The sequence below is a fragment of the Pteropus alecto genome, unplaced genomic scaffold (assembly GCF_000325575.1).
Source record: "Pteropus alecto unplaced genomic scaffold, ASM32557v1 scaffold189, whole genome shotgun sequence".
In the NCBI taxonomy this organism is placed as follows: Eukaryota; Metazoa; Chordata; class Mammalia; order Chiroptera; family Pteropodidae; genus Pteropus; species Pteropus alecto.
The window spans coordinates 2,045,495-2,069,793 of record NW_006442117.1 but is presented as its reverse complement, the minus strand read 5'-3'; the positions used below and the strand labels follow the sequence as shown (position 1 = coordinate 2,069,793).

Here is a 24,299-nt window from a genome sequence, read left to right as displayed (position 1 = left end):
GTTTCATGTGACAGTGCCACGCGAATCACATGGTCACTTTGGTTACTCATGTGCCTCTTGTGTCCAGGTGACCCAAGTGAGTTTCCCCGCTTGTCTGACCACGTGCCACAGCGTTTTCGCGTGTGTCGTTTTTCTGCATTCTTCTGGCCTTCCTGCACTTCTGTAAGCTTGGGCTTCTGGTCCGTGTCTGGTAATATTTTTGAAGATAATAATTTTTCCCCTTTTATCTTCCAGGCATCGGGGCTTAAATTTCCTCTCGAGTATCTTTTTCTTTTTCCTCCGCTACTATCTTTATTTCCACCGCGTGTTCCTTCTTTGTCTTCTTTCTTCCTTCTTGACCCGACATGCACTCTCTGCGCATTTTTATCAGGTGGGAAAATTCTGTGTTTTGTCCTTCTGGTGGAATCGAGGTACTTCCAAGTCTCACAGATTACCCAAGAGCATACGAGGTCAGCAGTGCTTACACCGGCCCTTGATGTGCGATTAAGGGCAAAGCTGACTTTTCAAAGTTATAGTTACAACTGAACATCAAATCCTTTTTTTTTTTTTTCCAGTTTATTATCGGACCATTAATGGATGCACTTTCAGAGAGTTCTCTGTATAGCAGGTAAGCAAATGCGATGTCATTTAACAACAAGGCAGTAATGTGTGTGAGAGACGTAAATTTAACACGTTTACAAAAAATGACAAAAAGACAGTGCGTTTGGTACGCGATACGTGTCGCCTGATGGACGTTCCCCTGACCTTGTCGCGCCGCCCCTCCTGTGTGTGTCGCTCCTCCTGCCTTTCTGCCGATAGTTGGATCAGGCGTTCCTCCTTGTTTCCCCTCCTCCCTGGAGCCCTCCATCCTTCGTCGTCCGCAGGTGTGTCTTACCCAGCTTCCTTTCTCCCCTTCCTCCTCCTCTCTGCTCTCTGGAAACCGTGGTGACTTTAGCTAACCAGCTCTTTAAATGTTTTTTTTAATTTTTTTTTTTGACTTATAGAAAAGTTATGAGAATGATCCAAAGAATTCCTGTCTACATTTCCTTCACACTCCCCAAATGTTAAAGTTTTAACACGTGTGCTTCATCGCCGTCTCGCTCTGTGTGTGTGCATGTGTGTGTGCGTGCGTGTGTGTGTGTACACACACATCCATTTCTTAGCTCCTCTCGTGAGCAGACTTACTCATCTGTATCAGTTTCAGGGTCTGTCCCTCTGTCTGTCCATCCATCCATATTAAAACCTCGAGTTCTCGCTAATAGTCCAGCACCACAGAACCTCCGCTTTCCACATCTGGCGGCGGCAGCCGTTGTCCATAACACAGACGCCACCTTTACCCTTCGAGAGGTTGAGAGTGAGAAGAGGTTGTTGGTATCGTGCCACATCCTCATGTTTGGAGCATTATCTGTGCTCTTGACTTAAATCTTCAAAAACTTCCTTGCTTTTGAAATTATGTTCTTTAATTTTGATTTACTAAATTTATACTTGCAAGTCTTCTGTTTGGTATACCCCTGTACAGAAAAACCCACCGTCGGTTTTTAAAAAATGTTTACATTAGTCTGTGTTATGTTACTATTGAGCCCTATTCGATAAATCTTGAAAGCGTAGCAATGCTCGACTTACCAATTATTTTTAGTTTTCAGATAACTCACTATCAATAGGTTTCTGAAGCGATTAGACAGCTGCAGAGCAATAAAACCAACCTGATGCCTTTTTAAAAGAGCTGACAGACACATTTATTATGAAATGTATTCAGTTTTTCAGCACTTTGATGTGTTCAATTAACAGGTAATGTTTCTAGCAGAAGCATATAGCAGAAAAAAATGTGACTTTAGTGGATGTTAACAATTAAATGCTCCTTTAAGAAGTAACTTATGACTAATGTGTTTTCCTGTGAATGTTATTTAATACCTAAAGATTTAAGATCACTGAATTATGTATTGGAAATTATAAAATGTAACATAAAACTATCATTTTGAGAGTTTTAAAAAATGATACTGTTTAGCAAGATTCATATATTTGTGTCAGAGAAAGTGTCATAAAAAGGAAATTCATGCCAGCTCAGAACAGCATGTTATTAACACACGTCCATTTTCCTAGAAGATCTTGACATTTCCGTAATCAGAAGGGTCCTCAAAATTTTACTGAAAAAGAAAAAGCAGGTTCAGAAAAAGAAAATGGTCTTACTCTTTCATTGTTAAAAGTCTTTTGGGCCCTAGTTCCATTTAGTTTCAGTTTACTTATTGTAAGTAGATTTTAAATATTTTTTTTCCTCTTTGTAGGTCCCCAGGCCAGCTGATCGGAAGTGGTTCTCCATTGGGACTGAAATTACAGAAGTTTTTAGTTACTTATACTTCTCTCCTTCCAGAAGAAATAAAGAGTATGTGCAGTAAAGAGTTTTTTTAAAAAAAAATTTATTAGCTTTAAAAATTTATTTTTAGTATTTTGGTCATAAGCCCCATCCTGTGACTATTATACTCAGTATTATCAAAATCGTTTCCTTTCTCCAGGATGTGTTGGAATGATACAGGTTTTGGCCATAACTGAGTACACGTTTCTGCTTTTGTACGTAACTTGTTACCTGTGTTGACATGAGTAGGCGGAAGTAATTTTAGAACGTGGGGCAGTTTGCCGTCTTTTTTAATTGTTTCTGTTCAGTTTCAAAAAATTGGTAAAGTAGGTTGAAGAAAGAATCTGGGTTTGGGAAAAAGTCTTAAACAGAGTATCTATTGTGGTAAAGTTGTCCTTTTATGAATATTAGGAAGACAAAAAAGAAAAATATACTTGCTTTTTTCGTGAGACCTTTTGTATCCTAGAAATACTCACTTCTTCAGATTGGGAGTTTATTTTTCTTTCTGATGAGGTATATTGATCAGTGTTTTGTTTCCTGAGCAGCAGAAGGACTTCTAAGTCCTGTTTTTCACTCCTGGTTTTGTGAATTAGAAAGTGATCCTGTGTGTGAGAGGCCAGTGGTCTCCCTTGTCCACGGTTCCCGTGGTCTCAGTTGCCTGCAGTCACCCAAAAACATTAAATGGAAAATTCTAGAAATACACAATTCGAAAGATATTTTGAGAGACCACGTTCATATAACTTTTATTACAGTATATTGTTAAAACTATTCTATTGTTAGTTGTTGTTAATCTCGTACTGTGCCGAATTTATAAATTAAACTTTATCACAAGTGTGTACGTATAGGAAAAAGGCAGGATATATGGGGTTCGGTATGACTTGCGGTTTCAGGCTCCACTGGGGGTCTCGGAACCCACCTGGCCCCCCTGTGGATAAGAGGGCACGACCGTATGTATTTTTTCTTTTGTATTTAATTTTTAAATAGGGTGAAATGGTACCTATTCAAAAGTCGGGAAAGGGAAAAATTATATACCACAACTTTAGATTTATAGAAAATTGATTTAATTACTTTCTTAAAAAAGATCGGTTAATGGAGAAGGTAACCACCGAGGCATTCTTGAGTTTGCTAGAATTTGGAAGTTTACAGTAAGGGGATCGATTTGCCGACCAGATTTCCACGTCCCACGTCAGTAGCACAGTGTGACTGGCGCGGTGGTGGACAGCGCCCTGGACAGTGGACAGTGAGTGCCTGGGGACTGTGGCCGGGTGCCAGGCACGGAGTAGACACTTGTAAACATGTTGAGTGGCTTCGAAACAGAAGCCTGGCTGCTGCCATCGCCCTGCTGTCCGGAGTGGGGTGTTCCGCAGAAAAGTGGGAACTTAACTTAGTCCAGCAGAAGGGAGGGCGAGAAAAATGCGCACGGTTCTTACTGTTTCTTGGATTTGCAGTCAGTACCTTAAGTGTATCTGGCTTTGTGTTAGGCACTTTGGAAGATCTAAAGTACGTGGGATACCCTCCCAGGAGCTTCCAAGGATTTCTTAACATTCTACAGTGATCTGAGGAAACACGTTTCACTGAGCACATGAGTGGAAGGTCCTCAAGTCACACATTGGCGGAGAAAGCAGAATGGCTCGTCCTCCGTTTCTATCTCAAAATAGAAAAGTAAATTATAGGGATTAGGTCCAGGATAAGAAAGAAATAGCCCACGAGAAAGATCTAATGTCATTGTTTGCAGATACCAGAGGCTACTCACTATCAGCATTTTTTTTTTTTTTTTTTTACCATTTTTAACATCTCCAATGGAAGAATGGCTTCTAACAGTTAAAAAATTTATTTTTTACTTTAAAAAATATATATAGCTTTATGGTTATTAGAATCTCTACAATAGAGTAGAATATGTCCTTACTAAATGGGAATAAAATGGAAATAACGTTGGTTTTTTTCAATAGCTTTATCGAGAGAGAATTCATGTAGCATGAAATTCACTCTTTTAAAGTGTTCTGCTCAGTGGTTTTACTATGTTCACAAAGCTGTACCAGCCGTCACCACTGATCCCAGAATGTTTTCATCGTCCCCAAAGGAAGCTCCAGGCTCAGCAGCCATCACTGCTCGTCCCCCGCCCCCAGCTCCCGTCCGACACCGATCTACTTTCCACAGATTTGCCTGTCGTAGACATTTCCTGTGAATGGAATCGTGTGATGTGTGGCCTTTGATGTCTGGCTTTCAGCTAACGACGTTTTAAAGATGTGTCCGTGTCGTGGCATGAGGCACCGTCTCTTCTTCGTGGCTGACGGTGCTCACTGCATAGGTGTCGCACAGTTTACTTACCCGTCATCCGTTGGTAGGCGTCTAGATCGTTTCCACTTTTAACTGTCAAGAAAAACACCGCTGTGAATAGTCACATACAAGTTTTCCCATGAACATAAGCTTTCACTTCCCTTGACTCTGTACCTAGGAGCAGAGGTGTCAGGTCACGTGGCAACTCTGTTTAACTTGTAGAGACACTACCAGGCTGGTGCACAGTGGCTGCACCGTGCGACGGTCCCACCAGCAGGGTGCGGGGCCCCCCGTTCCCCCATCCTGGCCAGCACTTGTCCCGGTCTGCCCTTTCGGTGGTAGCCGACCCAGTGCGTGTGAAGTCACCTCCTTGTGGCGTGTGATCTGCGTTTCTCTGCCTCATGTCTAGTGATGCTGAGCATCTTTTCATGTGCTGTTGGCAACAACTTATTTTAAAACTTTCTCTTTCAGGTGGCTTCCTGCTAAAGTTTATTCAGAAGATGACCAGTAGACATTGGTGTGCTGTTCCCATTTTGTTTCTGTCTAGGGCTTTGGCCAGCGTCCCAAAATGTAACGCCCTGGCTCGGGAGGGGCTTCTTGCCCTCAGGTAGTTTACCCTGTCCCTGCACACGTGGCCGCTTGTCAGTTTCGTTTTTCCCTGTGCTTTAATCTATAGTGCGTGGTTTTAGTTAATACTGGCATCGGGATTTTTGAGCCCTTAATTTTATAAGAAAAACGTAAATTAAAAATGTTATTCATATGGTTGAACTTGTTTTGTTATGTGAATTACTAATTTAAAAATGTGGCATAATACATGCTAGTGGACCTTGACCACTTTGAGGCCAGTACTTTTTTTTTTTATTATATTGCTGTGTAGGAAACTAGAGATAAAATACCAGACAGTAATATTGATTACAGTATTCTTAAAAATGTAAAATTCTTATTTTAAAGTATCTTCATGCATAGTCTCATTATTTTTAAGAGATTTATTTCATATTAAATCGAGCTCTATTAGAGGCCTTACTGGAAGATCATAGCTTTGAAGTCCTGCTGGCAGTGGCTTTCTGCATTAGAAAATTGTAGGTAGCATAAATCGATGTGTCACGGACCGTGGACGTGCATTTTGTTTTTCGGCCTCAGGGATGTCCTTCAGTGCACCCTGGTCACACACCAGATCCTGCTGCGGGGGGCGGCTCAGTGCTCTCTTCTGCAAGCGGCTATGAACTTGGTGGATGCGGTAAGTTCCTCTTTACTCGCGATGCTTCAGTTTGTGAGCTTCAGGCTTAGCGGGCGGGCGAGCAGACAGGAGTGACGGAGGTGGCCTGTGACGCTGTCGCGACTCGGGGGTTCCCACGTCCGACCAATGGGGCGGCTCGCTGTGCCGGAGGCGTCTGCACACTCCCTCTGGGAGTCTGTGACCAGCCTCAGTGACGGCCCTGGCACCGAGTCTGTACCGAGCTTCCCTGGGAGACGTTGCACGTGTGCCGGGGCCTGAGCACACGCTGGTGACACTGCTGGGGAGGACGCTCGGCAGCTTTCGCCCGCATCCTCCGCGTTGCCCCACGCCTCCCAGTAACCCGACGTTCGGGGCCTATGGTCTCTGGTCTGTGTCTTTGCAGAGCCTGGTGGAGCTGCGAAGGGCCGGGCCGGTGCTCACTTTAGGCTTAGGGAATCCCACGGTCGCTGTCACAGCCACTCAGAAGCAGCCACTGACAGTAGCTAAATAAACAGCGTGGCTGTGGTCCTGTCAAACTTCACTCACAAAACGGGCCGTGAGTGGGTTCCCGACCCCGGCTTAGAGCAGATCTTCATTCAGGAATGAAAGACCTAGGTGGCTGTCTTAAGGCGGGGCGTCATTTGTGTGGCTTTGTGAAGTGATAAGTTATTTCTCGTATAATTTTTTTGCTTTTGCTTTTCGATCAAGACTGCCTTGAGGAAGATAGATTTACAGTCTTTCATTTATATAATGTCTTGTTTGTAATCAGTACTTTATTTTAAAAGTTGAATAACATCTTTAAAATGAGCTTTCTCTTGATCGAACTAATTTTATTTTAGATAGTATAGTACGTTGCTTTTACAGATTTTATTTTATTCAATTAAAAATTTTTAAATGAGTAAATTTTAAAAACTACCTCCCACCAGGAGAAAGTGTCACTTTCCGACGTCTCAACTTTTCTCATGTCTCTGAGACAAGAGGAGTCCTTAGGACGGGGGACTTCACTGTGGACAGAGGTGAGATCGGAAATAGCTTAATGATAAGGGCTTTGTAAACTTTATGAAAAATTGTTTTCTAATTGAATTTATCACTAGCCATTTATGTAACATAACAATTGCTTTGTTATCTGTCAACAGAGATTTTAGAAAGTTGTCTGTCTGCTTCGAGCAGATGTAATGGTGCCACTGAGGCCCTCACGGGCGGGCGGGGGTGGTGACGGGGATGGTGACGGGGAAGTGTCGGGGGAGAGGCCGACCGCTCGGAGGAGGGGGCACGGCCAGTGGGCAGGTCGCGATGCTGGATGAGCTGTGCTAGGGGTGACGATGCTACACCGCTCAGGAAGTAACACAAACCTCCTCTCTCTCTGTTTCCTGTCAGTTCATGGCACTTTCGTCTGCCCCGTTGCCCAAGCCTGGCATTTAGGTAATTCGTAGTTTTTCCTGACTTTATGCATCAAATTCATCATGAAATCCTAAGTGTCTTTTGACCCCTTGCCCTTGTTCCAGCCCTTGCTGTGGTGGGCGCCCTTCCCCCCGTGCTGGTCACTGTCCCCGGCCCGCTGCCTCCCCCATGTCACCTCCTGCCCGTTAGTGCCCGCTTCCTCCCCATCCTCCCCATCATATTTTTGTTGATTTCTGATTTGCTCTATAGCTTAGTGGTGTTTGAGAACAGAACCTTTTTTTTTTTTTTTGAATTTTGAATTTCTTTTGTATTTTGTGTTTTTTCAATGCCTAAGAGATCACTGAATCTAGGGATGTGAGCATTTTAGAAGGCAATTCTGGCTCTATACACAGAAGCAAGAGAAACCAGTTTGGACTTCGTTAAAATATTCAGGTGGAAAATAACGAGGCCGTCAGTAGGGTGATGGCAGAGGGATGAAGAAGGAGCAAATTGGGACCTTTGAAAAGTAGAATTTCATCTCATATTCTTGATCATCATCCAAGTATGTGGAATCTGAAAAATACGGGACCATATAAAGAAAATGAGCACCTGAGATGCCCACCACCCAACTAAATCCATCTTTTGTTTTAATTGTGAATTTTTTGAATATATAATTCTCATTCTTTCTCACTATATGGATATTTAAAATGATATATCGGTACACGTATTTTAAAACAATAAACATATTGTTTCGAATTTCATTTTTCATTTTCACATATACTTGACCATTTCAACAAGTCGCTAAATAATTCTCCAATCTGTAGTGTTTTAAAATTCAGTTGATTAAATGTTTTAGAATTTATTTAATCAGTTCCTTTTGTTGGGCTTTTGTTTCAAAATTTATCATTTCATCTGTAAATATTTCAGTATGTACTGCTAAAAGATAAGGACTTTAAAAGGACCCCAAATTAAGCCCTTTTCACACCTAAAAATGTTAACAGTAATTTCTCGATTTCGACCGTCCAGCGTCCGCGTTTCTCTAGACGCGTGTGTTTCTGTGTCTCCTGCATTTCGCCTGTTCCCATTTTCAGCTTGTTCACGTATCCACGTAAGCTCTGTCCCTTGCTTTGGTGTGTGTGGCTCCTGAGTCGTGGTTCGCCCCTCTGGGATTTTTGTGGTGTGTGGTGTGAGCTGCCAGGTTTAAATGAGAAAAGGTGTGTGAAACTTTCAGGCTGAGCTTTGCCCATGTCACGTGTCAGGATCTATGACGCGTTTCCGCTCCATCGATGAGCCAGATGTTTGCTCGTTTTTGAGGCGCCAGCCCCTAGATTTCTTTATCTGTTCCACTTAATTTTTCAGTTCTCTAATTCTTTAACATCTGCCTTCATGTTTTTTCTTCTTCGAGCGCGTGTGGCTCATCTCTCTGTCTCGAATGTGTCTACTGAACACTCTTATGCGCCCGCCCCCCCCAGGCACTGTGCTGAGTGTTGGGAACACAGCGGTCAGCAAATAAACGTGGCCGCTGTTCTTTATAGTCTGTGGTTCATGCTTGAACCCCAATTTTAATGCTTTTTGTTTGTCTAATAACAAAAGCACTTATTTAAGTATATGTAACAGCATAGATTCGGCTACATCTATAACTTCTGCTGTATAGTATAAATCTGTGATGTTGAATTACATAAAATCGTTGTATTTAGTCGATATTAATTTATAGAAATGGCTATTTCACATAGCTCAACCTACATGATTTTTTAAAATTAATTTGCTTTCTAGAGCAGTTTTGGGTTTACAGAAAAAATTGCGCAGGAAGTGCAGAGAATTTCCATAAATCCCCTGAGCACTCCCCTCTCCCCACGGGGCTGCCCGGTACTAGCGGTCGGCATCAGCACAGTGCGCTTGTTACAGCTGAAGCATCATTAACTAACGCTCACAGATGCGTCAGGGTTCACTCTTGTGCTGTGTGTTCTGTGGGCTTTGACAAGTGTATATGACGTGTATCCACCATCACCGTACCGTACAGAGGAGTTTCACTGCCCTAAGAGTCCCGGGTTCCACCCGTTCACCCCATCTTCTCCGCCCACCCCAAGCCCCTGGCAGCCACTGATGTTTCCCCTGCCTCTGGAGTTTTGCTTTTTCCAGAATGTCATATCGTTGGAGTCTATACGACATTATATACACTTCACACACTATGAAGCCTTTTCAGATTAACTTCTTTCTCTAAGTAATTTCCATTTAAGGTTCTTCCATGTCTTTCCATGGCTAGGTAACTCATTTCTTTTTATCACTGAAGAATATTCCATTGTCCCATGGACTAGTTTATGTATCCATCACCTACTAAAGGATAGAGCTGCCGTAAAACTTTTAACTCACTTGAGTAAATACCAGGGAGCCTGGCTGCTGGATCGTATGGTCAGAGTATGTTTAGTCTTTTAAGAAACCACCTACCGGTCTTCCGAAGTGTCTGTCCCGTTGTGCTCTGTCCCGCCAGCAGGGAGCTGCACGTCCTCACTCGGCGAGGCCGGGGTCCTGCATTTTAGCCGTGCCATTCGGTGTGTAGTGGAGGTTGTTTTAATTATTAAGTCATCTCATGACATAGGATGTTGAGCATCTTCTCATATGCCGTTTGCTGTCTACATACTGTATCTTCTTTGGCGAAACGTTTGTTCAGATGTTTTGGATTCCAGCCCTTGATCAGTTGTGTTTTTTGCAGATCTTTTTCTCTCAGTCTTTGGCTTGTCTTCTCATTCTCTTGACAGTGTCCAAATAGTCTTTTGAGACTTGTATTTTGATGGGGAACCAAGGGAACCTGTGTACTCGAGACTGCTGGTTAGATGCCATTTAAACCCTGAGTCTGACACGAAGACACTTCGAAGGGAACTATTCTGAATTTTGTCACAGGTTCGATAGAGGGAAAGAATAAAATATGAATTTGAGTTTAGTTCAGTAATGTGATTATAGGATTGTGCTTATAGAAATAGAAGATTTGGAAAACCTCATACATTTTATAGCAATAATCGAGAAACTTCGGCCGGCCAGTTTGAGAGGAGTGTAAAGGGAAGTGTGTACTTTGGAAAGATACGTATTAGCTGACCTCACCGTTAGGTCGCGTTTTGAGATCTCGGCTTGATAAAGACCGCAGCGGTGGCGAACGGCCCGAGTTAGTTCCTGCGGGTTTGGCGGTTCTAGTCGAGACTCGGTCATTCACTCATTCATCAGTTTGTCTTTGGTCAAGTGACGTATTGTTATTTTGTTCATTTTTATTATTTTGTCTCACATATAATTTTGGATGACCTTAATGGATGGAATTTATTTTTTTAATTCTTACCTTTTAGGAAGATAGAACTGTTTACTTCATATTTAAATTCATTATTGAATTTGTACTTTAAGAGGTAATTATGAAAAGAAAATTCAGAACACAGATTTCAAAACAATTCAGAGGTACATGCAATCAAAGATTAATTCTGTGAAGTTCTGTGACTTAGTTTTGCAAATCTTCTAAAAAATATGGACAAGGACTAGGACAGCATTGCTCTTAATATGTTTTAAAATGCGTGTATGATAGAAAATAAACTTGTGAGGAGTGTAGGAACTTTCATTATAACTTACATTTCAAATTCGACATCCAAAGATAAACATATCCTCGTTTTAATATGTGAAGCTGGAATGAGTTTTAATTTAAGGTTGTAATTTCTTTTGCATAATGTGTTATTTTTCACAGAGATGTTCTTTAGAATACCTTATCAAAATGCGCATTTTATATTCGGTGCTTTAGAAATTCTTGCCCGTTCATAAAATCTTGAATAGAGATTAGAAAACACACCCAGTCACACTCACTAATTCACACACACTCATTCACACACACACTTTTCTGCACTGTGTGAAACTAAGTCACGACAGTAAATGTTTTATTTATAATGTTCAATCATTTACATTCAGTTTATTGTGCAAGACAGAAAATTAGCTTTGGGAGATAGAAACCCTTTGTTCAGTAGGTTTTTTAAAATAAGGCGATAACTCTTTTCTTTTCTAGCTCTGCGACTGGCTGCGTGTTAACGAAACCTGTTTTGGGCGCTCTGCAGCTTGTAGCCTCGTGGGGCTTCAGGAGCCAGTCTCCTTGAATGCTTACGTGAAGACCCTAGTTCAAGAGTACGTTAAGTCTCCTGCTTGGGAAAGTAAGTCTGAAGTCATTTTTCTGGATCGATGTCACCAAAGTGTTTTCGAAGAAGGTTTAACTGGTTTTCAGGTTAGGAGATGGGCTTCGCCAGGTGTGTGTGGCCAGAGTGGGAGTTGGACACAAACAAATCTGTTAATTTATTCCGCAGTTACCAGATCCTTTTGGGCTAGATATTGCGGATGTGTTTTTGGAGCCTCTGAAGTGGAAATGTTTTGTAGATGAATCTGTTCTTTTTTTGTTTGTTTGTTTTCAGAGCATTACATTTAATGTGAACTGATTATGAAAAGTGATTTTCGAGAAAAATTATGTTCGAAAGGATGGTTTTATTAGTTTTTCTTTTTGCCAGATACTGGGCAGAGGTCAGTCTTGCAACTTCTTTGGGGAAATGCGTAAGACTCAGGAAGAACCAGTGGCAGATTCATTAACTAAGATTCTTTCTACATCTCTAATGTTTCCCCTTCATTAAAGTCATTAGTGAGCATTTGAGTAAGTCGCATCTTTGAATTTAACGTGTCTTAAATTTCCCAGCTTGGTCTCAGACCAGGGCTTTTTCTTTTCCTGATCTCTGCGATCTAATCATGGGATAGCTCTTAAGGATCAGATAAGCACCCTCCCAAACACATGAGCTCTTCCTCCTTAGAACTTCTCTCTCTCTTGTGTTTTAGTCTCTCTGTTGTCAAACACATGAGCTCTTCCTCCTTAGAACTTCTCTCTTGTGTTTTAGTCTCTCTGTTTAGTGATTTTCTGTGCTGTTACTTGGAAGATTCTTTCGTTAGGCCTAGAAAAGTAAATAAATTTTAGTCCCTACCAGAGTAAACAGATTAAAACTCCTAAAATAGTTTGCCTTACAATTCAGAGTATATAACAGCATCAGATCTGATTAAATATTCACAATTGGATGAAATGAGATTTTTAGTTTCTTTAACATTTCTAGGTCTTAAAATATACTGTTTAATATGCTATTTTAAGTTTTTAAAAAGTGGATTTTAAGTGCAAAGGAAGTATTCATATGTATGTGTGTTTAATGTTTTGACTTTTAATGCCCTTGTCTAAGTGCATTTATAAAATTTTAGTTTAGTGATCAATTACTAGGCTTTTTTTCAGGATGTCATTAAATTCCAAAGCAAGCACTATTTGAGTTTTTAAGCATAAAATACATATACTAGTCAAATTTGTTTTTATAGAAAGACTCGTCTGTCAAAACACTATTTTCAATCAGTTTATACATCTGAAATAGCCTTTTCTTTGAGTTTTGACATAGTCAGCATAGGTGGATTTTAAACTATTCAGCACACATTGATCATATGTTTTCTTTTAATTTATTGGGGTGACATTGGTTAATAAAATTATATAGGTTGTAAGTATGCAGTTCTGTAATACGTCACCTACATGTCGTGTCGTGCGTTTACCACCCAGAGTTAAGTCTCTCTCTGTCACCTGCGTTTGGTCCCCTTGGACCATGTGTTTTTCAGTGTCAGGCATGGGAGTTACAGAGACAGATGACGCGCCCCCTGCCCACAGAGACGGGTGTCGTCTAGCAAGGGGGTCGCCCAGGGAGCAGGTGACCCCAGTGCGGGGCCTGCAGGAGATGGCACTGGCGGGGAGCTCGTGTGAGCAGCACTGTCCAGACAGGCCAGCCGGGGTGGGGGAGGTCGCCTGATGGTGACACCTGATGAGTGGATAGAGATGAATGTGGAAAGCGGGACAGCGGACCCCACGAGGCTTGGGTGTTCCTGCTCCCGGGGAGCTCAGGGAGGGCGGCATCCCCGCCTGTCTCCGGCACGGCCCCCAGGTGGGAACGGTAAGAGATGAGGATGGACGGGAAATAGGTGTATGCGTACATGTCACATCTGCAACACGCAATGACAAAGCGACAAGGAAAACCACACAAAACCAACATCGCCAGACGTGGTGAAGAGCTTCGGAGATCAGGAAGGTCCGGGAGGACTGCTCAGGGCTCGGGAGGGCTGCGACCTCACAGATTGCTCCTCCCTCCTTTGAGGACAGGCGGAGCCCGGCGGTGTCGCGGGTTTGGTTCCAGGCCCCCGCAGTAAAGCGAGCCCCAGAACCTCTGGGCTCCCGGGGCGCGTGGGAGTCAGGATTCACTGCACCGCAGGCTGTCGAGGGCGCCATAGCACCATGTCTGAAAAACGTACCTGCCTTAATAAGTACTTCATTGCTAGACAGTGCCGACCGTCATCTGAGCCTTAGGTCCTAACCTTTCCGCCGGCGGGGGGCCCAGCCTCGATGCGGATGGCTGCTGAAGGGCGGGGCGGCTGTGGCATTTTCTCAGAGTACGATGACGTTTGCCACACTGATCGACTCTTCCTTTCACGAGCGACTTCTCTGTAGCACACGATGCTGTAGTGACACACCATGAGTGACAGCGTTTCGCTCACAGGACTTCTTCAGAACTGGGGTCGAGTCAGCCCTCTCGAACCCTGCCGCTGCGACGTCGACCACACCTGTGTCACAGTCTGAACCCTTCGTCACCGCGTGGGTCTTCACGGCGTCTCCACCAGGCCTGGGTCCCTCTCAGGAAGTCGCTTTCTTGGCTCCTCCACAGGAAGCTGCTCCCCTTAGTCCTCTGGCGCTTTCCACCACGTCCGCGGTTACTTCCTCCGCGCCGCCTTGACCCCCTCAGAGTCATGCGCGAGGGTTAGAATCTTCTTCCAGACTCCTGTGAATCGTGACATTTGACCTCTTCCTGTGACTCTTAATGACATCTGTGGCGGTGAACCCTTTAAGGAGGGTTTCAGTTTGCTTTGCCCAGATCCGTCAGAGGAATCACTAGCTATGGCAGCCCTGTAACCGTATGAGATATTTCTTAAGTGACAGGACGCGAGAGTTGGAGTGTCTCCTTGATCCGGGGGCTGCCGGGTGGATGTTGCGTTTGCAGGCACTGTCCTTTCCCATCGGGGCTCCGGGGTGACCAGGCGCATTTGTCAGTGAGGAGGGATGTTTTGAAAGGAACCTTTTTCTGAGCAGCAGGTCTTGACAGTGGTTTGACACACTCAGTAAACCACGTTGTAAGCAGACGTGCTGTCTGTCATCCAGGCTTTGTCGTTCCGTTCATACAGCACCGGCAGAGTGGATTTAGCATAGTTCGTAAGGCCCCACGGTTTTCCGAATGGTAAGTGACATTGGCTTCAGCTTAAAGTCACCAGCTGCATTAGCCCCTAACAAGAGAGTCAGCCCGTCCTTTGAAGCTTTGAAGCCTGGCTCTGACTTCTCTCTGGCTGCGAAGGTCCTGGGTGGTGGCATCTTCCAGCGAGAGGCCGTTTCTTCTGCAGAGAGTCCGTTCAGTGCAGCCGCCTTCGTTATCTCAGCGGGGCCTGCTGATGGCCTGATGCGGCCTCACCGTGCAGAGACGGCTTCCATGATGGAGACGGCTTCTCCCTAAAGGTGAACCGGCCTCTGCCGGCCTCTGCCTTTCCCTCTGCAGCTCCCTCACCTCTCAGCCGTCACAGAATCGGAGGCTGAGGGCCTCGCTCTGGATTGGGCTGTGGCGTAGGGGACGGTCGTGGCTGGTTTGACCTTCCCTCCAGACCCCTGGAGCTCTCCACGTCAGCAGTGGAGCCGTCGCGCTTGTCATCCGTGCGTGCGTGGGACGAGCACTTCGGTTTCCTTCACGACCTCTTTGCGTTCACAGCTCGGCCGTTGGTGCCAGAGCCGTAGCTTTCGGGGTGTCGAGATGCCCCTCTCCCCGAGCTTCGTCCTCCTAGTGTTGACTTAAAGTGAGAGATGTGCGACTCTTCCTTCCACGGGAAAACCCAGAGGCCACGGAGGGTTCTGCCTGGGCCTCGTGTTGATGCGGTTGTGTCTCGTGGAGCAGTCAGGGCACAGCGGTTAGTGAGCTTGCCGTCCTATGGGGGCGCAGTTCGTGGTGCCCCCCAAAGATTACCGTCGTAACGTCAGTGATCGCTGGGCACAGGCCACCAAAACAAATACAGTAATGACGAAAGAGTCTGAAATGTGAGAGTTACCGTAATGTGACAGACACAGACAGACACAGTGAGCAAACGCCGTTGGAAAATGGCCCCAGTGGACTTGCCCAGCGCGGGGCGCCCCTGACCTCCAAACACGACGTCCGCGGAGCGCGGTAAAGCGCCTGCCTGTGCCCTGCGCCCCCTCCCTGTCGCTGCGGCCGCCTCCTGCCATCGGGAAAGGCAAGGCCCTGACGGGCCCGCACGGCCTGGCCCACCTGTTTCTGTGTCCTCGTCTTTGTCATTCCCTCCTGCCATGGGCCCGGCCGCACGGCCCCCGTCCGTTTCCTGGAAGGTGGCAGCTCCCTCCCGCCAGACGCCCGAGGAGCTGCTGCTCTGGCCGGGAGGCCCTGCCCCCGCCCCCCATCCCCTGCCTCCATGCTCCGCCGGCGGCGTTTCTCAGGGGCTTTCACTTACGCCCCCGACGGTGGACCGTTCTCCGTTCCTCGCATGTTCTCCGAGGACCGCGCTGCGATTTCCGCGGCTCAGGAGCCGTGTCTGTCACCGGGGTCGGCGTGCGGTGGGCGCTGGGCACACGGGGCTTGGTTCCTGCTGGCGTTTAAGCGCGTGTGGCCACGAGCCGTCTCATCAGCCGCGGTGTGGTCATCAGTGCCGATGAGACACAGTTTAGCTGTTTTGCTCTGAAGCATCATCTCTGACGGGTTTTGTGACGCTTCGTAAACCTGTCGTTTAAGCTGGAGGAGACTGTGGGGTGCCCGACGGGTGCGAAGCCCAGCTTGTGGCTCTGATGGTCTTGCTGGCTGTGGACGTGGAAGGGATGAGGAGCCATCACAGGTAAGTGTTTCTGAACTTGGAAACAAACTCTCAGCAGAAAAACCGTGCTGCTCAGATTTCTGGTGCACGATCAGACGTTTCCACGACTGGCGTGGAACCGATCACAGAGCATTAAGGGAGGGAGGTAGAACGTTGGCCACGCACCGCAGAAATATTTAAACTTCACAGTAAATTAGTAGTAATAAGGACCCGTTATTCCTTGCACGGTGGCAAGTTAAACTGTTAGAGAAAGCTTTAAAAAATTATATACAGTAATCACTGGTTTATATAAGAATATTACCAAAATGGGTTATCAGATTTTAGCGTAAGATTAGGTAAAGAAATTTACTGGATTGAAAGGTAATAAGATAAAAACAATCTCATTTATATTTTGAGAATATAAGCAGAACAGCTCTCTCAGGTTATAGTCGTTGCAAAAAGCAGCTTTATTAGGTACCTTCACATATGCAGGTAATTTAATTAACAGCAAATCTCTTCTAGACAGAGTTAGTACTAAGGTTGGATAAAGAAGTTTTTCATAAGTCCTTGACTCTTTGCATTTTTTGTTAACATGTTTCATCTCCTTGACTAGCAGTTGTTTTGGTTATTTTTTTTAATTATGAAAGCAGAGTCTCAGCATTTTAATTTGCAAATAAACAGGACGTGGGATTTCTTCCTACTGGTGCCTGGAGCCGACTCAGTCCGTTCTTCCCTGAGCTGTCACTCTGGTGACTTGCTGCTGTCCCCAGGGAGGCGCAGACCGGAGGGCGAGCTCGGTCCTAGCCGGTGCCAGGTGTTTGTGTCACCGTGCGAGTGATTCTCATCGAATCCATTAGTTAACTAGTTCCACGAGTTACAGAGGCAAAACAATTTCTCTGTGCTTTGGAAATGCTTCATTTGGGCGTGTCTTTCCACATCTAGCGAAAAGCAGAGGACGCAGAACGTGCTGAGGATGTTCTTGGAGCCTCTCCTGGACGCGCTCACGAGGGCGGGCACCAGCGCCTACCTGCCCTTGCCGAGGAGCGAGAGGAGCCTCCAGCTGCTGCTGAAGCTGCTGCACGCTTGCTCGCCGGAAGCTTCCAGGACCCAGGATGGTGAGGATGAGGTGTTTCTGGGGTGACTTGCTCGGTGTCTTCTTGGTGTCTCGAATGAAAGGAGATTCCTGATCTTTTAAGATAAAGGACCGTTTCATACGTTCAGTGGCTCTTTGCCAAGTGACCGGTGGGGCTGGGGTCACAGCATGGACGGAGCAAGCCTGCCCCACGGAGCCGATGTCTGCGTGCTCACATCTGTCGGTCACTATCAGACTTAGAATATAACTTCATTCGCTTTTATTTTTTTAAATGTGTACTTCCCAGTGACTTCTAGACTGTTGAAATAGTTCACTATTTCATATACGTTTAAGCAAGATTCGATTCTCATTGCTACTAGGCTACGCGTTGCAGAAAGTTAGCCAGCAGCACGAGGGTGGTAGCAGTTTTATAAGTATTTGTAACTATATTAATCTCTGAGCACCTTTTAGGTGGAAAATACCTGTACAGATTGTATCACAGCAGTGGATAAAAGCTCTTTCTTCCCTCCTTGGCCCGAGGTGTCTGACCCACTGAAAACCCAGTGGAGATGACATGCTGATGGGCAACCCGATTCCCAGCCCTTTCTGACCAATTTCACTGGGAATTGTAGAAATCTAAAATTTAAAAAAAATGATAGATATCAAGTTAAAGCCAAGGATCACATTGACAAGATCGTGGTCTGTGCTCATGGAGGGTTAAAGCTGGCTCCCGAGTCCTGACATTGTCGAGCGCGGAGTAGGACCAAACGCTGTACTCGTCATAGTGGCTTTTCATGACATTCTTAACCCCTTGAGGGCATAAATGCGGATTCGTCCGATGCGTCTCGCCCATCTGCCTGGGCCCAGTGCTTTCACGTGCAGGGCTGGGTCACGGACGCCCCGGAATGTCTCTGACGTTTGGCGCACACATGGGAGGCCGCGTGTGTCATGGTGCGGAACAGACACCCGTGGACGCACCACCGACCGAGGCCCGAACTCACCCGAGCTCCTCCGCCCCCGCCTTTCGCCCCTTGCTCTGACTTCATCTCCGGCGCGGTGGCATCCCGCAGCCGCGTGCCGTCTCGCTTTCTGGCTCGTGAGCTTCGTAGAAACGTCACTGTTCGCAGCCTCTAACTCTTCCCTTACCGCGTGTCTAGGACTCGCCCGCGTCCTGGCTCGGAGTTCGTTGTCTGCCGTCGTGCGGTGACAGGTCTGCAGTCTCCTGTCGCCGGGCGTTGGGTTCTGTGCAGTGAAGCGCGGACGCCGTCTCCATGTCCCCTGGGCCTGTGTGTGGGTCCCCAGGCCACGTCCCCGCTCGTAGGGCCCGTATGTTCAGCTCACAGGACAGTGACGGTGGTTTTTAGAGGAGTCGTGCTCACGTTTCATGTTCTCACCCGGAGGCTGGACGTGTTCCCTTCGCTCCTCGTGGAGCCGGAGAGAGACACGTCCGGTTCGGTGGCCTCTCTATGACTGCTAACCCACGTCACGTCGAATTGGCTTTAAATAGCTCTTACTCCTGGAAGGAGTCCTTTGACAAGACGAGAAAAATAGTTATTTCCATTTCATAAGTGAGCAAATCGTCCGGGAGTGAATTCCCTGTACGAGGGAGACTGAGCCAGTAACGGGGAGACAGGCCTGTCTCGTGCTCGCCGTCAGTGTGAGTTGCTGCTGTTTGGGTGACTGTGACTTTGTTGGGTTTAAACACTTTTTTAAATTTAATTTTCGGTGGTTTATTACGGAAGTCGTCGAGTCTACGAGAGCTGGAGAAGCCGTGGCGACTCCCCGTCTTCGCGGGGTTCGCGAGCGTGCGGGCTGCCGCGGCTCCCGCGTCCTTCGCTGTTTGTTTTTGTTTTGTTTTGTTTTTATTTTTTAAGCCTTTCAAGCCGGGACGACACGTGGGGAAGAGCAGGGGGAGGAGGCGCTGGTTGGCGGGGCTGTGGCCAGGTGTATCCCCCCCAGCCCCGTGTGACCCGGCCGCGTCCGTGCGGGTGCCCGCGGGTGGGGGACGGGTCCGTCTGAGCAGAGGGGACCGCGAGTGCCCTCCCGCCTGGCTTGGGGCATCCGTCCCTTCCTGCCGGCACAGCTTCGAGCACGAGGGTCTGGCCGTGAAGGAGACAGACCCCTGTCCTGGGGAGGTTGCCTTCTGGGGTGGGGGCCGGACTGGGAGAGGTGACCAGCAATGACGATACAAAAGCCACGGTAGTTTGACAGGTAGTTTGACAGACGAGAAAGAAGACGGGGCCGGTGGGGCGGAGCGGGGGTACAGACCCGGCCGAGCGGTCAGCCGTAAGCAGAGACTTAGAGGCTGGGTGGGGGTCTCCGGGCGGAGCTGGTGGCCCATGCACGGGCCCCAGGTGAGTGCCGACCGAGGGGGAGGCGAGGCCGGGAGTGATTGGAGGTGAGTTTGAGGAGTGGGGCGGTGACTTGGACTTTGTGGCCGTTTCGAGGAGACGGCTTTTATTAGACGTGGGCTGAGGAGTGACGAGATCTGACTTAAATCTTAACGCTCACTCTGGCTGCGCCGTTGAGCATAAGCCGCAGGGGTGAGAGCGGAGGCCAGCGTGTCGCGTCCCGATCCGGTGTATTGTCGTGGTTCTGCCGGCAGGATTTGCTGGTGGGCTGGGTGTGGGCTGCGAAACTGTCATGCCGGTTTCTGGAGATGTGGACAGATTGGCGTTGCCGTCAGCTGAGCTCAGACTGGAGTCAGAAGGTTTGAGGTGAGAAGCCGTTTTCCGAGTGTCAGGGCCAGGCCCCTCGGAGGCGTCCGGGTCCGGCTGCTGGGCTGGCCCTCCCTGTCCTTCCGCGACTGCCTCGTGACTCGATTCCCTGGCAGGCAGAGAGCACACCTGGCCTACTTCCAGTTTTTAAAAACTCGCCAAGGTGCGTTTCGTGACCTCGGATCTGTCTTGGCGAATGTTCCGTGTAGACGTGGGAGGAACGTGTGTCCTGCCGTTGCCGGGTGGGGTGTTTGCTAAATGTCACTGGTGCCCGAGAGTTCGCGTCCCTGCCGGTTCCCACCTTCTCTGGTCCTGGGCGGGGGCGGCGGCGTCTCCAGCTGTGACTGCGGGTTCGCCGCCCCCTCGGAGCCATCAGCTTTGCTTCGTCTGTCCTGAAGTTCCGCGTTAGGTGCACGTACAGTGTGTGTTTTCTCGGCGAGTTGACTCTTTTTATCACGTGCTGTCTCTGTTTCGTTCCTGGTTATTTTCTCTGCTCTGAACTCCAGTTCGTCGGGTAGTAATACAATTACTTTTACTTTTTTGTGTCTAGAATATGCATAATATGTTTTCTCTGTCCCGTTATTATATTTGGATAATCATATTTGAAGTGGAATTTTTAAATTAAATTTATCGGGGTGACATTGGTTAGTTAAATAATATAGGCTTCAAGTTGTACGATTCGGTGACACGTCATCTGTACCCTGCATCGTGTGTTCACCACCCAAAGTCAAGTTTCCGTCCGTCAGCGTGTATTTGACCTGCCCCCTCCCAGACGTGGATTTCTCGTAGACATAGTGCTGGTCCTGGTTTTTTATCCATTCGACAGTCTGTCTTTGACTGGTCTAGAGCATTTACGTTTAATACAACTCCTTACGTTTGGAGTCAGGTCTCTCATTTTTTGTGTTCTGTTTAGTCCCTGTCTGTCATCTCCTTCCTCACTTCTGGCTTCTTTCGAGCCGTCTGAACATTATTTCTTACTGCATTTTAATGTCTTGTGTTTTTTACTAAATGTCCAAAATTGTTTTTTCTTTTGATTCCTTTAGGGATTACAAAGCACATACTTAACTCTTCGCCGTCCATTTAGAATTAGTGTTTTCCCGCTTGACGTGCATGTAGACAGTTTCCCGTCTCACAGGTCCCTTTACCACCCGCCATCTGTGACAGTGTCTTTCACTACATTTGTCGAAAACCCTGCCAGACAGTGTTATATGTTTTGCTTTGAACCATCAAGCAAATTTTAAAGAATTCGAGAGAAGAGCCTCTGACGTTTACCTAGATACTGACAGCTGCTTTTGCTCTTTATCCTGTGTTCTCATATTTCCCTATGGCATCCCATCTGTTTTGTTTGAAAAACACCTTTAGCATTTTTGGGGAACAGGCTTCTTGGCAGTGAATCTCTTAGTTTTCCTTCATCTGAAAATGTCTTTTAACTCACCTTCTGAAGACTATTTTCGCTGGATACAAAATTCTGCTTTGATAGATCTTTTTAGCAATTTAAAAATGTTCTGTTTGCTTCTGGCCCCCACGGTTTCTCCTTAGAAACGGGTCATTCCAGCCGTTCTTCCCCGGGCGACGTGTTGTTTCTCTTTGTCTTTGGTTTTCAGCATTGGGGTCCTGTGTCTGGGGATGACTTCCTTTGCGCTTTTTCATTGGGGGGGCTCCCCGAACTCCCTGACTCAAGTTAGGAAACTCACCGAATTTGGAAAGTTTTCATTTTTTCGTTCGAATGTTTTTCAGCTCGGGTCTTCTCCCCTCCGAGAGGCTCATGACGCGCGTGCCAGATCTTTGCCGTCAGCCCTCGGGCTTATTTTCTGACCGCTCCCCCCTCTGTCGCTTAGATGGCATATTTTACCGATCAGTTTCAAGCTCACTGAGTCTTTTCTCACATCTCCTTTTCCGTGTTTGAGTCCACTCTGCGAGTTTTTATTTTAGTTACCGTACTCTGCAGTTATAAATTTTCCGTGTGATTTCTGTGCGTATCTCGTTTCTTTGCCGAGACGTCGCGTTTTCCCACTTGTTTCAAGAGCGTTTCTGGCTGACCTGGGAAGCGTTTTCATCACTGCCGCTTTGAGGCCTTCGTCGGGTCGTCTGACCTCGCCGTCGCCTTGGCGTTTGTGCCGTGGGTCGTCTTTTCCTGGGACCGTCCTGACGCTTCACCTGCCCGCTTGCTTTGGGCCGTGTCCTCGGCGTCTCGAGCACCGTGCCACGGGACTCGGGGGCTCACGCCAGGCCCGTGGGGAGCGCTGGTGTGCGCGGGCGGGTTCGGGCCCCCATTCCCACCCCGCTTCCTTGGGCGTTGGTTCCACTCGGCTTTGTTTCCGGACCCTTCGCAGCGCTGTCTTGACCTGTGCCCCACGTGCGCCACCCGGGAGCCGGTCGGGGCCTCGGCAGTTGTCTCCATTAGTGAGGTTCTGAAAGGCTTTGGTTTGCCCGTTGGTACCCGGTCCAGGGCGAGCACCCCGGGGAGCACAGGTGTCCGCAGCCACTTCCCGGGCCACTTCCCCCAGCGCCTGCCTCTGTCACTGTTGCCTCCCAGGGGTTCTCCTTGTCGTGCTGTGGCCAGAAAGTTGGGGTGCCTGCTGCCCGCTCTCTGGACGGCCCCCACGTCCGATTCCATCTGGTCTTCGCTGCCGCTCGGTGTTACGTCGTCCTGAATTCATCTGCCGCGTCTCACCTCGCGGAGTCTTCCAGCAGCCGCCGCGGGTGTTCTGCCCGGGTCTGGTCGCTGCAGTCACCGACGTCACCGAGAGGGTGCTGGGGCCCTGCTCCGCCTCGACCGGAACTAGGACTCCTGATGACTTGTAGGGTTACGTGTAGGTTTCCCCGTGGCATTAATGGCTCATGTTCTTGGAATCCGTTTCGGTACACGATTCGCCCCTGCGCTTAACGTAGTCGTGCTGTTATTAGAGCAGCTGCTGCATTTTGTACCGAATAACGTCCTCTTGTCATTTAGTTACACACTGACTTTCCGCCCGTGCAGATGAGGTGTTTACTCTTCTTCGGAACCTTGTCCTGCCTGCCACAGACAGCATCGCGGAGTTTATCCTCAGAAGACTCACCGTGGACGAGCTCAGCAGCGTAAGTCCTCGTCGGAGTAACTCGTCATTCCTCCCGTCGACGCTGGCGGGCGCTGTGTTCGACCGAAAGGAAGTCGACCTGCTGGGGACGCAGCTTCAGGGAGCGGGAAATCATTCCGGCTCCATCCGGGTAGTAACTGTGACCGCGGGGAAGTCGATCAGTCCGGCTCCATCCGGGCAGTAACTGTGACCGCGGGGAAGTTGATCAGTCCGGTTCCATCCGGGTAGTAACTGTGACCGCGGGGAAGTCGATCAGTCCGGCTCCATCCGGGTAGTAACTGTGACCGCGGGGAAGTCGGGTCGCTTTTCCAAGCCTCAGTCTCCTCGTCGGCAAAATGGAGACGATGCGTCTACCGCCCAGGGTTGCAGGGCTTTGGACGGCGTGAGGTGCTGAGGGCTCAGCATCCAGAGCGCGGGTTCGCAGGTTGGGGTGGGCCCAGGTGTCGCTGCATTCGTGTCTGTAAAGCTCCCTGAGCGATTCTGAAATGCGTGGGCGCTGGGAAGGGCCCGCCGAGGTGGGAGGGCGCTCTGCGAACGCCGCCTCTGTCTCTGTTCTCCACGCAATCTGTTCTTTCCAGGACATCTGAAAAAGACGGGTAAGTTTCTCTCTGCGTTTCAAGAATGTTATGAAAATATCAATTCTTATAGAAATGCTTATTCTTAATTTTTTTTTGGTTGAAATCCCTAGGGACAGATGTTGACGTAGACTCATTATTGTCATTTACAGTCAGTAAAGTAAGAATTTATACTTAACAACTTTTATTAGAATACCCGGTTTAGTCCATTTGTTTGATAGCCGGTAAGCAGGTATAAAAATACAAAAAGACAAGCTTTACACCGAAAGGCGTGAGATGTTCTGGAAGCTGTAACCCTCTGGACGGGGGTGTTGACCTTCAGCTTTCTTCTTGTTAAGCACCTGTTTACATTTTCCCAACACTTAAGTTTCCAAGAAGCCATTTAATAACGACGTAACTTTCTTGCGTGTTTTGTTCCAGTGTTACTTTATTCTCATCGGTATTATTTTACCCTTTGTTGATGGAAATTTTCAGACATAAACCAAAGTATCGTGAAGCTCCACATACCCATCATCTAATGCGTTTTATTTGGAAATCGAAGCTAAAAATAGCTTAAAAAAGAAAAGGGTTAATAGGATGTTTATCATTTAAATGCAGAGATTTTAAAAAGCAGACTCGGTATATGGCACTTCGAAATTATTTTGAAAAATTCATTCGTGAATAAATGGGGTTTTAGAATTCCCGGTTAAGCGCGTTTGCCGGGAAGCTTAGGGTTTAATAAACTGCGCCGCCCACCCCCCCCA

At 47.3% G+C, this 24,299-nt stretch overlaps 1 protein-coding gene across 1 annotated transcript in view; it reads left to right on the top strand.

The window, feature by feature from the left end:
* Positions 1–24,299, top strand: part of TARBP1 (TAR (HIV-1) RNA binding protein 1) — a 59,436-nt gene that overhangs the window by 7,572 nt on the left and 27,565 nt on the right. The window contains exons 5-13 of the mRNA XM_025039071.1: positions 555–607; positions 2,262–2,359; positions 5,078–5,213; positions 5,747–5,843; positions 6,749–6,838; positions 11,233–11,374; positions 16,058–16,157; positions 17,058–17,230; positions 22,885–22,982. Of these exons, the coding sequence (XP_024894839.1) occupies positions 555–607; positions 2,262–2,359; positions 5,078–5,213; positions 5,747–5,843; positions 6,749–6,838; positions 11,233–11,374; positions 16,058–16,157; positions 17,058–17,230; positions 22,885–22,982 (987 nt within the window). The remainder of the gene's footprint in view (positions 1–554; positions 608–2,261; positions 2,360–5,077; positions 5,214–5,746; positions 5,844–6,748; positions 6,839–11,232; positions 11,375–16,057; positions 16,158–17,057; positions 17,231–22,884; positions 22,983–24,299) is intronic.